At 37.7% G+C, this 15202-nt stretch overlaps 1 protein-coding gene across 5 annotated transcripts in view; it reads right to left on the reverse strand.

Annotated features, from left to right (window-relative positions):
• Positions 1-222: 222 nt before the first annotated feature.
• Positions 223-15202, reverse strand: part of LOC127584733 (serine-rich coiled-coil domain-containing protein 2-like) — a 532360-nt gene continuing 517380 nt past the window's right edge. For 3 of the 5 annotated variants that reach the window (XM_052041642.1, XM_052041643.1, XM_052041644.1), the window contains one exon: positions 223-5343. In XM_052041642.1, coding sequence (XP_051897602.1) covers positions 4426-5343 — 918 coding nt within the window. In that variant the 3' untranslated portion in view covers positions 223-4425. The remainder of the gene's footprint in view (positions 5344-15202) is intronic. The other 2 variants (XM_052041646.1, XM_052041645.1) reach the window with 2 other exon arrangements.

Consider the following 15202-nt stretch of genomic DNA (forward strand, 5'->3'; position numbering starts at 1 on the left):
CTATTCCACATGCAAAATGAAAATTTGAGATTACATTTCCAAAAATGAATCCCATTAATGATATCAGTAATCGTGGAGACTTCTGAGTCCAGACTATTCACTCAAATCATGTAATATGCACAGAATAGGAAAAGAAGAAATTGCTAGGGCAATAGAAATGTAATTTTATTTTATACTTTCTCCAATTAATGCATCAAGCTGAGAAGTGGCTTAGGTAAACAATCCAAATAGAGAGGATCACATCTCCATGCTGCTGTTGCCATCTCTTTCAATTTCATAATGAATTCAATTTGAATACATTCAGAAATCTAAATCATTCCATCATCCATGTAGTGTATTTCACTGAATCAAGTAATCTTCATAATACAATTAAGGAACACTTGTTTTTAAAAAATGCAGTGTTTACAGCTCCCATTTGGATGTTTAACTGTGTTGTTAAAGGAAAACTTGCATTTACATGACACTTTACGATGCCTCCTAGAAAACACTTCAAGGTACTTAGCAGAGTCTTTGAAGATATGTGCCCAGCAAAATTTCACGATGAGACGCACAAGCTTTTCTTTGGTGGAGGAATTTTGCCCTGGACACCTGAATAAGCAGACACAATAACACTTCAAAGTGCTGCACTTTGGAAGGGGAGCATTGCCTTGGCACCTTTGGTGTCGGGAAAGCAGTCATTTTGGGATGTTTCTCTAATGAGCCAAGTTTTGATAGCAAAATATAGGGAATGATAAAATGAAAGCATAAAATGCTGAAAATCCTCACCAGGTCAGACAGCAAATGCACAGAAAGAAACTGCTTCTCTTCACTTAGGGAATGACTGTTCATTATTTGTAGCAAATATAATAGAAGGCTTTATCTAATAGCTTTGCTACAAACAGCAAACAAAATTGTTTCCCTGAGGCTTAGACATTTTGACAGATCAACAAATGCTGAGTTGGTTTTAAATCATGGCTTTGACATGGAGTTTAAGGTGACTTGGGTTTGTCTTATGTTAAGCATTCACACAAATTAAGACCAATGCCAGTAGACGGGTACAACTTTTTTATTCATGTCCCCAGCCCAAGGTTAGACCTGGATTTCAGTTTCAGTTCTGGAGAAAACTGAATAAGTCAAAATGTGCAACACAGTGGACGAACTAAATATTGCCAGGTTCCTGACTAAAACAGGAGCCACCTGCTGGGAGTTATTATTATTACAGTGAGGCACCACACTAACACACAATGAAAACAGCACTTACCACCTAAAGCAACAAGCATTTCCAAGAACGATTGCAGCAAACTGATAAATCCCACTTCAGACTTGGTGCCACGTGTTCAGCATAGGCATGACTGTATGACACGTAGAATCATTTAAAGTGCATCTCCTTATTCATTTCATCTATTATGCAGCTCCAAAGATTTAGTCAATAATTAACTTTGCATATACATTAAGTGTACTCTCTGAACCTCATTTCATCATTACAACAGCATATATTGCACTTGGACACAGCAGCTTGTTTGATACAGAATTGAATATATTTAGCAACTTATAAATCCGCAAGGACCTGGGCAATACTCATGAACACCTGTAATGATATACATGTACAGTATATGCTATGAATGTACTTGCATCTATGATGTATTAAATATCTGAGGTTACTGCAATACTATCAGAAACAGGAGGAGTGATTATAGTGTGACAAATTTACACAGGTAGTTTCCACTATAAATATGGATAATGTTTATAATGGAAATACAATATTAAGAACTGAATATATGAATTTCAAAAGGACCAAGTTTATGACAATGCACCCTGGTCTAATTAGCCCTGTTCTCAGCTCCCTGTGTCAAATGTCATAGGACATTGAATCATTTAAATACAAACTCAGGAATGTAACAATTTAGAATTGACACCATATATACTTACCACTGCTGCTTACATAGACCTAGAACCTTTGTGTAGTCCCATGTGACAAATGATGACATTTTAACATGATCTCTTTCACTGTACCTCCCAGTTTTACTTTACACACGTCATTCCTTTAGATAAGCACTCAGCTTATAGGAGCAGTCCCTGGCATCTATGATAAATGTTGAAAGGTGTGGAGAAGTGAGATCAGGGAGATAGCTGTAATGTGCAGCTCACACTGATATGGACTGAATAGACCTTTTCTACAATGAAATTTCTGACTTTAAATTCAGATATTAATCTTTTAGTCTGTACCTTGAAATACTCTGTTATAAACAAAAGTGAACACAATGCTGTCTAAGCAGAGTTTGCACATTATGTGTCACAAGGGCTGTGCTCTGTGCCACTTCTTGAAGATACGCTGGTAGGTTAACTGGCCACTGTACATTACATGGCAGCAGAATCATGGGAAAGTTGATGGGCATGTGAGAGAGAATAGGTTGCAGGGAGATAAGCAGGAGAGTGGGACAGATGGGTGTGCTCTGAGAGATGACATGGACTCAATGGGCCAAATAGTCTCTTCTGTCCTGTTTTGAAAAATGATTTAAAAAAAGTTGCAAAATGCAGTCCAAACCAGCAAAATATTTACACATACCAAAATGTGGGGTGGGGCAGGAAAGAATTTTCTAAATTCAATGTCAGGTATTGTTTCAATGAGTCAGCCTCAATAGCAAACATATTGGGGTGCGATAGGTTAGCAGGTTTTTCCTGGCACCAATTTTCAGTGGCAAACTAGACAGCAAAATACAGTGACCAAGTTACAATAATAGGTGTAGCTTACCTCCATTTACACAGACCAAAATGTCAAAAAGATTTGACAACTAAAGCATAGCCTAAAGGGAATTCAGATTCTGCCTTTCTATGTCTGCACTGCCAATGTTATTTAAAAATTGGTTTACTATTTGAGGCTGAGGTTACAGATTTCATCTTATTTCTGACAGCATGGCTGATATGACACTTTGTGACGTAGGTAGTAACCGCATGCACACAATCTGGAAATGACGTGCTCAACTCCTGTTGAGAATTGATGACCAGTTGCCACCTCAGGGCGCAGTCAGAGCATCAACTTAAACTCAACAACTGACAACAATCTCAGCTCTTCCTGAAATCATGGTTGTATCTTTTGGCAGTTTGAGTTAAGTGCTTCCCTACTAATGCAACATGCCTACATCAGAGGTGAAAGTTGTGCCCAGAATGAAGCATGCCAAGATCGTGGTACAGGAACACAGTCCCAAAGTCAGATGTTGTTTGCCCAGTACATCAGTGACTTCAAAAATGCACCAAGGATCTTGAAATTCCCACACCATCTGTCTCTGTAGCTTCTCCAAGGGAGGCTGTCAAATTACTGGAGAGCTCTGTTCTGTGGACTGTTCTATTGGGAGCTAGGTTACAAGACTGCTTAAAAGTTTCAATGAAGATCAGTTAAACCCACAAAGAAAAGAGAATAGCCCATGAGTTTGGCATGAATTTAAACCCACACCCTTTGGGATGAAAGGTCATGACTGTGATTCATGCACAGTTTTTTTATATACAGTATTTGGCATGTAGGTAGTATATCTGTTATGATACAGATAACATCCATGTAGGTAGTATATCTGTTGATATGGCTAATGTACAGAAACAGACACACTGAAAACTGTGCATGTGTAATACATGTAAAGGAACACAACAACCTCTTTCCACAAAGTGGCCTTCATATTGCATCTTGCCCAGCATCAGATGAATTGAAAAGAATGGTACTCTCTCTTCTGGTTGCCTTTAGAGGTTTAGACAAGCTGAAGCAAGTGTCTTCTGAAAGATTTACAGGTATATTAAACATGATGCCCATTCTTTCTGGTAAAGGTCCGGTAAGTATGATTCCCATTCCAGGCAATTTAATGCAGATCTTTTGTTTTTATTACTTATATTAGAAATCTATCCCTCCAGAATTTTAACTTAAATATATTTTAATCTAATTGTTCTAAACAAACAAAAATATTGAACGCAGACTGGTCAGCTAAGATTAGAATTATCACTTTCCCAGTAAGCTGCCTTTTCTTACTTTCTTTCAATCATAACATGTTCAATCAGATTAACTGAAAAATGAGACAACAATGTACTATTACAGTTTTTGTTTCAAATAAATCCTGCTCTTCATGCCTCTATCAATGTTTACAACTTAGTGACTCATGTCCAGGTCATTACAGATTCATAAACTGCTCCACAGTTAATTTTCATGCCCTGTCCCACCCTGGCAAAATTTCCACATTTGTTATCTGTATTGTCCCAAAGCAAAAGGCCACACATTGCAGATATAAACTGTCTCAAGAGTCTGCAAATGCTGGTCTTTGCCATTGCATCAGTCAGGTTAGCAGGAGCTGTCATTTAGATTGAGGGAAGTTAATTAGGCCAAGTTAACAGTTGCCAGTTCTAGACTTGGTGAAATCTCATCTGGCAGGCAGCTTAATTATGTAAGTGTTTAACACGAGGCTTCAATCAACCTTGAAAATTGTAATTTGAGGGACTGGATGCATGCGTCTTTGGTTTAGGAAGGCGGGAATGCCGAACATACGATGCAAGCTTTTCTGCCTGGAACTCATAACCCTGATCCTTTGCAGAACAATCTTCTCTGAGCAGCTGCTTTTTCTGTAACCTGCTGGACAGTAGGGTCTCAGAAGAAGATTCCTCTTGGTATTCGGGAGACTCAATGCGTTGAGGCTCTTTGTCAAGTGACCCAGGACTGGCTGAAAATGCTGAAGTCTTAATGTTCAGAAGTGGTGAAGATAGGGAAGGTGATGGTTTGGATTTTCTTTTTTGTTGCTCATCTTTCTGTGTAGAAAGATTTGTGGGTATTGATTGTTGTTCTGATTCCTTTTGATTATCTATAGATGGTTGAACTGGACTGTCTACAGACATTGCAACAGCATTTTTTCTAGGTTTAGAGACTAGAGAAGACTTCACTATTGAAGTCTGGATCTTGGGTTTGACATTTAAATCCTTAGTAGGTAGACACTGTTTGAAAGCAAACTTGGGACGATAGTCTTTATTCAGGGTTTCTTCTGTAAATACTGAAGAGCTGGGCAAACTGACCTGCTGCACTGAAACCTGACTGCGCCCATGTTCCTTAGGCAGAGCAACTGGATGCTGTTTGGCCTTATTAGTGACTGGGTGTTTCTGGGCAGATCTGTCATTAGAGTCTTCATTTGTCTGTTGGGTCGATTGAGTGAAGCCTTTATCAGAACCCAACTGTAAGCAAACAACAGTTTTTCCATCTTGGTTAGTTTGACAGCAGTTTTCATTTGATCCATACTTCAGATTCCTACTGGGGTCCTCGGTACGGATTGGTTTTACTAATTTTCCCATGCTGCGATCTTTGGAGCTGCATGTGTAGTTGGAAGGCTGTAGTACTGGAGGCTGTTGAATAAAACAGAAGATTTCAGAATATGTTAAATTTAATATGATTTAGCCAAGAGTTTGCCAGAGTGCATGCTGGTTTGATTTGCATTTCTGGACATCATGCAGGAGCAATATTGAGGGTCGAAGATAAGCAGACAACACAAACATTGGATGAAAGCACAGCAGCCATTCTTTTGAAATACAATGACATCTTTCACAAAATCAGGAAGGGGATGTTTAGAACAAATGGATTTGATAATTGTGTGATGAAAATCATACAGAATGCATAGTAAATTTTTTTTAAAACAACTGGTAACATACAAACCTTCTTGTCTGTCCGGAACATTAATTGCAAATTTACGTAGCTCAAAAGGTTTAAAGGATAAAGGAATATTAAAATTCTTACTTTTTAAATTATTTTCTGCTAGTGGACTAGTAATCCAGAGATAGAGAGTTCAATTCCCACCAGAGGAACTCAGGAATTTGCATTTTAAAAAAATCTAGAAATGTAAAGGCCATTATCAGTAAAAGTGACCCATAGTGTCACTAGTTCACCACTATCCATCATTCTGGTCTGCAATCTCACATTCAGCATACTTTGAACTGGCCTTTCAAACCCTTCTGTTATATCAAAATTAAGGGACACTGCCATTTCTTTAGGGCAAACAGAGGAGCAATATAATTGCGAGCCTTGCCAGTAACACTCAACAATCTTCTGTGGCATTGCTCATGACAAGTCAAACAATTTTATATAATTCCAAGATTTCTAAGACACACAGTGCATACGTGCTACCCTGCTGTTAATGCAATGTGCTTAATTAGACTGCCATTTAAAGGCCACAAAATCTAATTGGTATAAATGAGCATATTCTCTAGGATCAATTAGAGGCTAATTTCTCTCATTAAGGGAATTTGCTGATTAGCAGGTGCTTGGAAATTCACAGCTCCAGGTTGACAAACCCATGGTCAAAAAAATGTCCATCCCTCTATTTTTTTTTGCTACCTTTGACACTTAAATTAAAACCTTAGGTTACAACACATTTGTTATGTGTAAATTCATTTGAATTTCCAGGCCATTAATATCTGATCATCTTGGCATTTGCACGTAAACAATTCATAATAATTACACATGGGCAGACTGGAAGACAGCACTGGTTCAGAGTGCCGCAGCAATAGAAAAGACCCCCGTAATTCTACCATGTCATATAATGGTCATAAAAGAGGACTGATTCCTGTTTAAGACTAGTTTAATAGTAGATGCTAATAATTCTGGCAATCTTTCAGCCCATACTTGGCAAGTCTTTCTTTGCTACTCAATGAAACCAAATGTGATTGGTTATATTGCAATTTTAGTCAAACAAGCAACTTACATAGCCCCTTTAGCAGGTATTATCTGCTGTGCAGCAGTTATACAACTGCAGAGTAATCTTCTTTGATTGAAGGCTTGGTTTGAACATAGGGAGGCTGAAAATTGATTGTTATTCTTCCTTTTCCCTTTATAGGTTAGCTGACAGGTTCCTGTGTAATTTCAATAATTGCCACTTTTGGTTCAAGTTTATTTTTAATGTGTTAGAGTCAGGTCTTGCATTTCATTGCATTTTTGCTGTTTAACTTGTTTGTATTTGCAAGTGAATTTTGAAGCCTTGCTTGGTTTGTAAATGACCAAAATAACCAATGAGCTAGGGCTACCCAAGACCTAAAAATCATTCTGCTTTTGTATTGATTGATTATACAGTCATAGAATTGTTACAGCATAAAAGGAGGCTATTCAGCCTAGCCTGTTTATGCTGGTTCCTGGTAGAGAAATGCTTTGTGGGATAGGAATTGTCAATGTTTTGGGTTGAAACCCTGCATCTCTAAAACCACATCTCGAACAATATATATCAAAAAAGCAGTCATCCTAGCAATGACTCCTGGAGAACACTGTTCTCCAATAACCATTTACCACCGCTCTCTACTTTCTGCCATTATGCCAACTTTCTATCCTGTAGTGACTCTTTAATTCAATGTGCAACAAAAAGCTTATTTTAAAATGTACAAACAAATAGGGAGATATAACACTTTCACATTGTCATGTTTGCAGTGAACATATGAATTAGAAGCAGATGTAAACCACTTGGTCCCTCGAGCCTGCTGTGCCATCCATCTGATTATAACCTAAATTCCGCAATCCCATCTACACCAGTAAGCTTCCCCCACCACCCTTGCTCATCAGGTAACCCTTCCCCGATCCCTTGCTTGTTAAGAATCTGTCTACTTCGACTTTAAAAACATCCAAAGACTCTGCTCTGTTTTCACCACCTTTGAGGAAGAGAGTTCCAACGGCTCATGACCGTCTGAGAGAAAAAAAAGGGCACCTCACCTGATTAAATGAGTAACTGATTTTTATTTACAAAAGTGATCCCCAGATCTAAATTCTCTCATGAGAAAACATCCTCTCAACATTCACCCTGTCAAGACTCATCATGATGTTGCATGGTTCAATCAAGTCACCACTCACTTTTCTAAGGCTCCAGCATATACAAACCTATCTTCAAGGAATTCTGACCATTCCAGATGTTGTCTAATAAATCTCTGAACTGCTCCAATACATTTACATACTTCCATAAATAAAGCGACCAATATGGTACAGAATACTCCAGATGCAATCTCACCAACACCCTTTATAACTGAAGCATTTCCTCATTACTTTTGTATTCGAAAAAACATAACATTCTATTAGCTTTCCTAATTACTTGTTGTACCTGCAAACTACCCTTCTCTGCGTCATGCACACCCAGATTTCTTTGCATCTCAAAACTCTGTAATCTCTTACCAAGTAGATAATATACTTTTGTTTTACTTTTCCTGTCAAAATGGAGACTTTCACACTTACTCACATTGTAATCTATTTGCCAGATTTTTGCCCACTCAACCTATTCTTTTAACCTCACTTATTTTCGTATCTATTTTGCATCATTAGCAAATTTAGCAACCAAACCTTAGGTACCTTCTTCCAAGTCATTTATTGTAAGTTGAGACTCCAGCAGCGCTCCCCGTGGACACCATTTGTTACATATTCCAACCAGTAAGGAGACCCATTCATGCCTACTCTCTGTCTTGTTAACCAGCCAATCTTCTATCCATGCCAATATGGTCTCTCATACAGCATGAGCTTTTATTTTCCTCAATAACCTTTAAATACCTAATCAAATGCCTCTGGAAACCTAAGTATAGTACATTCACTGGTTCCCCTTTATCCACAGCATGTTAGTTCAAAGAACCTCAATAAATTGGTCAAACATGATATCTCTTTCACAAAATCATGTTGACTTTGCCTGATTATCTTTGTTTGTCCTTTTTTTTTCTAGCCTGTAGTTACCTGTTTTCTGTCTCCATCTTTTTTTGAATAATAGAGTTGCCTTTGCTATTTTCTAATCTACCAGAACCATACCTGAACCAAGGGAATTTTGGAAAATTAAAACCAATGCATTAATTATCTCACTAGCCATTTCTTTTAAAACCCTCGAATGAAGTCCATCAGGGCCTGGGAACTAAACAGCAAGAGTTCGAACAATTTTCTCAGTACTTCTTCCCTAATGATTTCAATCACCTCCCACCAACCATACCTCCCTCCCTTCCAAATCCTGATTTATATCAATTTCTCAGAAGTTACTCATGTTCTCTACATTGAAGAAAAATGCAAAATTTTTTATTTAATTCATCTGCAATTTACTTATTTTTCAGTATTAATTCCTTAGACATATTCTAAAGGACCAATGCGCTTTGTTAACTCTTTTTTATGTCTACAGAAACCCTTACTATTCGTTATTACATTTTAGTGCATTTTGTCATGTACTAATTTTTCCTCTTATTAATATATTAATTTTTTAAAATATCTTGTCCAATCTTCTGAACTGTCATTCTCCTTTCACAATTAAATGCTTTTTCTTTAAGTCTGACACTAACGTCAACTTTTTGAGTCTCCTAGAAAGTATCCAGCTGTTAGCTGAAATAAAGGGGATAGTTGTGTATGGAAACAAGATCAGTCTAGTTCCACTGATATGTATAAACTTGAGAAAGGGAAGAGGGAGCAGATCAGATACCTGCTATCTTCAAAGAATGCCTTCTCACACAATCATTAGATACTGAGAATGCTATATCCCTTCAACATACACAAGTTTCTTTGTAATGGCATCTGTGTCTGGTAGCAGGCCAACATTTGGAAAAGAAAATGTTAGGGATGGAACTACAAGGCCTGAGAGTGAGCTGGCAGGGGCCTACCTTGTGTATGTATCCCCTCTATTATTGGGCCAGGGAAACTGGTTGTAAACTAATGATTATCCTGGCAAAATTCCATATTTGCATTAGAATGGGGGTGTATGGAGGATTTCACAGGAGGGAGAGACTATAGGACTTCAAACAGAATTTCTGGGGCACCAGTGCTGAAGCAGAATCAAGAAACAATAGGTGTGGATACTTATAATTGCAACCTCTAGCCAGAGCATAAGTGGGCAATACAAATTTCTGTCCTCCAGGTACTGTGCTGCATAAAGTGTAACTACTGTCACCTATACAGCTCAGTGTTAAACTATTTGGGACAAAGAATTAATTGGCACAAACACACTGCATCACAGTACCACTAGTGGAGGTACAACTCAATAGCAAGAATTATTGTTTTATCTACCAATGCAAATAAAGTAGGCATCACAGTCATTCTTTAGGCGTTACCAGGTTCACAAAAGCTACTAATTCAGAACAAACGGAATGACTTCCACTGATATGGCTGCTGCACAAACAGACAGTCCCTTTCCTCTTAGAACCTATCTCCTCCAGGACATCACCTCTCCCCACTCCCTGCATCTTCATGTAGTGAGGTACATTTACAATGAAAATACTACACAAAGTGTGAACGTGCACAAATTTAATGTAATTTGATAAAGTCACCTGTGATAATAAATGATTTCATAGTAAATTTCAAGCACATTGCCTCTGCTGAGGTTCACATCTTATGTCAGTGCCTTAAGATTCTTCTCATTCTCACACTGAATCTCAATTTCTTCATCAGTCCTATGAATTGATCTTAGATACTGTCCCCAAACTACCTTGCCTCGTTGCCTACAGAAGCTTCCCAAAACTGACCACAGCTGATTAACCTCCAGCATTTTCTCAATATGCTTCCTTCCTCCCTGGGAACTGGTATTAGATGCAATTCCATGCAAGTATTTTCTATCATTGAAGGTTTGTGTTGCTTAACTGCTGATCCTAAACAAATATTGAAACAAGTGTGATTTGCCCCACAATAGTGAGAAAATCTCATTCACACCATCTGAGAACTAAAAAGGGTCTGAGTCTCAAAGCATATGAAGAAACTCTTTCCAGTGGCACAATGGTCAATATCTAAAGGATATCAGAGTTAAGGTAATTGGCAAAAGTCTACGGGTAACAGGAGGAAAAAAGTTTACTCAGCAAGCTGTATTGATTTGGAACACACTCCCTGAAAGAGCAATAGAACCAGGTTTAATAGAAATATTCAAAAGGAATTGAGTAAGTACTTGGAAAGATAAAAAAAAACAAGGCTATGCTGAGAAAAGGGGAATGTGTTACACAGAGAGCTCTATTGAAGAGCTGTCCAAGTAGTAATCAAAGACACAATGGACCAAATGGTTTCCTCCTGTGGCAATATCATCCTATGAATACCCCATGATCAGTTGGGTTAACTCATTCAATTTCATCATGTGGTCACCTGCTATATGTGACAATACTACTTTCATGACAATTATTGGCTGCCACCTTTCTCACATCAGAAGTAACAAGCATGATTTCAGGTTTGAACAAATCCATTAATGTATCTTGACATAAATGAATTTATTGGCCTGATGCATAGCCGTCCCCAGTACAATGAAGAGGATTCTGTGCCAGACTGCCACAGGGCTGCATTCTGACATGGTTCACAAACTGCAAATCAAATTATGAGGTTCATATTAAAATTTCCTACTGCATCAAACATTTTGCATCATATTTCTTGTGTTGAAATTTGGAGACATTTTCAATCTATTAGCTGCTGGTCTCACTCATTCGTTTCATACTGTGATCAAAGAACTATCATTCTAGCATTTGTTCTGCTGAAGTGTTCATGATGCAAATACATGCGAGAAACATTTGCAAAGCTCACAGCTGATGAAAAGTTTGAAGAAACTTCCAAGTAATGTGATCTGCTCTTCCAAAGTGAGCAGAAGTGTTCACTTAGTGGTAGACCTCATGTTGTTCTGCTCATGGTAACTGGAGTTTGGGGTGTGGTATTGGTCTATCACTATTAAATCTGGCTCAATATTAAGTAGTATTGCTCAGGTCATGATAAGTGGACAGATGAGGATTGAAGCTGGTGGTGATCAAAACAGGTGTTGATAATAATTTCAGATTTATTGATATTGGAGAGGTAAATTATTAGGTCCAGGTGAATTTGGAAACCAACAATAATTAATTTTCTATGGGTCATATCATGAAGGAGTGACTTTATTATTTTCCAGTGTGGGTCTTTGTTAGGATGACATCCATCAATGGGCAGCATCAAAATTCCACACAAGCCAACCTGTTTCCAGCAGCAGGCAGCGTTACTCGTAATCCAAGTTTAAGATACTCATCTGCTGACCTTTAAGACTGTTCCCCAGATGTTCACTGTATGGAATTTGCCCAAATGAAATCATTGTTTTGAGTTTTTTCTAGTTTGGCAGTAGCCTAGTTCTAGTTTGATTATTTCAGCTTGTGCTGAAGTCAAGGAGAGTCGGGAGAAAACTGTTTGCAGGTTGTTTGATTGTGTTTGTTGGCCTGACATCCACTGGGTGATAGAAATGCTCCAGTATTTATAATAGTATGTATACATATGAATTCCATTAATTTCCTGCAAGGTACACTGCTGCAATCCTTTAACTCAGAAGAATATGATGAACCATCTCCCAGACCTAATGCAGTTTAATTCCACACTGTTCTATTATTCACTTCTCCCCAGTGAGTAGTCACCTATGTTTCAGTGACAGGTTGAGTAAAGTTAAATATGAGCACTGCATTCGAAAATATCCATACCACTACCATGGGAGAATCAACTTGTTTACAGAAAATTCCAAAGATATTTCTCATACTTCAAATGTCGTATTGTTAAAGGTTATGCAATAAACTCTACACATCAATCTGAATTTCTACCACACATATAATGCAATAAATGTTCAAGTGATTAATGGGATAAGACACACAAAAGATTTAAGCTTGGGTAGTTGAGAAGTTGTTTTGTTCATTCAATGGAGGGGATTTGATGCCCAATGTCTGAAAAAATGGTGGAGGTAGAAGCCCTTGTTGCATTTGAAAAGTAACTAGATGAGGACTTGATATGCTGTAACCTACAAGAGTTGGGAGGATTAGTGATGGCCCCTTTTCAGCCAGCATGAATTACCTAATACAATGGTGTAAGTTTCGACAATTAAAAAAATGTAAGAAATAAAGAAACTGTGCATTGATTTAATGATACTACTCCTCTCTTTAAATCCCTAACTCAGACATTTCCTTCAGCTATATGACACTACACACTCTTTTCAGACCTCTGATGTTGGGTTGAATCTTGTTCTCCACTCCCTCTGTAGCCACTTTGTAAATCATAGCTCTGGAACTGCACCTGCAGATTCCTCCCCACTTCGCTGTTTCCCAATCCCTCTTCAACCATGCAACCTGCTGTCTCTGAATTTGTTCCTCTGCTTTCTCTTCTCCTCACTCTCCTTCATTTAGTAAAACTGTGATAGATTTGGCTCATGTCAGGAGAAATGCAGAAATTAAAGTTGTTACAATCGCTAAAAACAAACACTCGTTGATAGTTAGTCCACCAAAAATGATGCAAAACACCAATAATACTCAGAGCAAGTGATACGAAATCTTATTGTTTATTGGGATATTCCACTTGCCAAGTAATTTCCTATGATCAGCAGTAGGAATTTAAGCCTTTGGTACTTATAAAGCAGACGGTTTAATAACAGCAGTCACAGCAGATGCCAGATTAAGGCCTCTGAGAGTTTCTACATTGAGTAAAATATAAAGGATTGCTGTTTATGGCATTTTCACTTTGGAAGCAAACTCTGACAAGTCTCGGTTCTTGAAGTGCTGACCTAAGTGTTTCTTAAATGACTTCGTCCTGCTCATATTGAAGCCACCATAAAGGGACACAGCTGAAATGTTAGCAGATGTGTTCTGTGTATATTGTACTGATGGCTTTATTTTACATTTCAGTCAATTTTTCTTTAACTTGCAGAGATTTGACTGTCTGGTTGAAATCAAAGAGGATTTAACTTGCCGCTGAGAAAAAAAAGCAATTTATTCCATTTCACTCAAACCAATATCCTTTACATCCCTATCCCACTGCACCTCCCCTTCCAAAAATCTGTCCTTGTCCAACTGTCCAGTGTCCAGCAGCTGTGCACAGATAGTATATGGAAGTGGGAAGAGGTGATGTAATTTTTTTTTCAGTATTTCCTGGGTGCAATAAATCTGATGGAAACAGACTCTTGAAAAATTGGAGGATGAAATTTATTGCTGTCACTAATTTATTGTAACTGTCACTGTTCCTGTTGTTTCACTGAATGGTGTTAGTTACTTTTCATTCTACTATAAAGATTTCACAAAGATCTGTTCACTTGCAGTCAATCAATATCTATAAAAATTAGCTATTAAGGCAAACAAATAGGGAAACTGTTTAATTAGCTAGCATTCTGATTTGTAGATATGCTTTTTATTTCTAACAAAGTTCACTGCTGCCAGTCTATGAACTGCCAGGGAACAATTTTAACAAGGTCTATATTGGGGTGGGATCACAGAGGAGACAATGTAAACTACCATTTACATGCTGAAATTAAACCAACAGACAGCTGCACTCCATCTATCCTAAACCAGTTCCAGTAAATTAACAGCCTGTTGAGCCCCCACTGCTCGATGGCAAGAAGCTTCTTGCATTGAGAAAATGAATCCACTCAGCAAACAGATGTCTGTCTTTTATCAGCTTTTTTGGGAAGACTGGAGATAATGCATTAAAAATGATCTAACACTACTTGAATGTGCTTTAATAGGGACATTATACCTCCAGAATACTTTTAATATCATTCTGCCAGTGTGCTGACAATATCACTAATCAAAATGCTGACCAACGATCAGAAGCATATTTTATCAATTCTCAGGGATCATCAATTTTGTTTCTACAATTTGAAAAAGCTTTCTTAAATTTGCTAACTCAAAGAATGAAAATGTATTCCTGTTATTGGAAAGGAATTTTGCATTAGTCACGTTACGAAATAAGGTAGCTTATTTTCTTTTTTTTCATTTTAAAGTAACATTTCACTGGTGCATTTGCCTCCAGGTTAATGGAAAATTAGATGGTAATTTTGACATTTAAAAGAACAGAATGTGTTGGAAATATGTGGGTTTATTAGAGTTGGAAGAAGAATAGACAGACTCAGGTGTTGCTAGACCTTTGAAAAGGGTTTCTGAAGGTTTTCCCACCACTTAGGTTTTTAATTCAGATTCTAATCTGTAGAATTTTGTTTAAAGCCTTACTGATTAAGACCTCACTGATTTTCAGCTGTTGAAAGTCAATAATAATTTTCAGGCCATATTTTATTATACCTCAAGTTGTCCAATTCCTGGTTTCAAGGCTACAGCTGTTTAGAATTTAAATATGCAGTATGGAGGGGAAGAGGGACTTGAAAGTATTTGAACCATCTAGACCTTTTAATTTCTACATGTCTGGATTACATTATTTCCTACCCAATCCCTTGCGGAAAAAGGCGAGGAAAACACCTGAAACCTTCTCACCCCCAATGCAACTAGAAATGCTGCAGATCTCATATTAATTCATAATTCACAA

This window comes from Pristis pectinata, chromosome 30, assembly GCF_009764475.1.
Source record: "Pristis pectinata isolate sPriPec2 chromosome 30, sPriPec2.1.pri, whole genome shotgun sequence".
Classification (NCBI taxonomy): Eukaryota; Metazoa; Chordata; class Chondrichthyes; order Rhinopristiformes; family Pristidae; genus Pristis; species Pristis pectinata.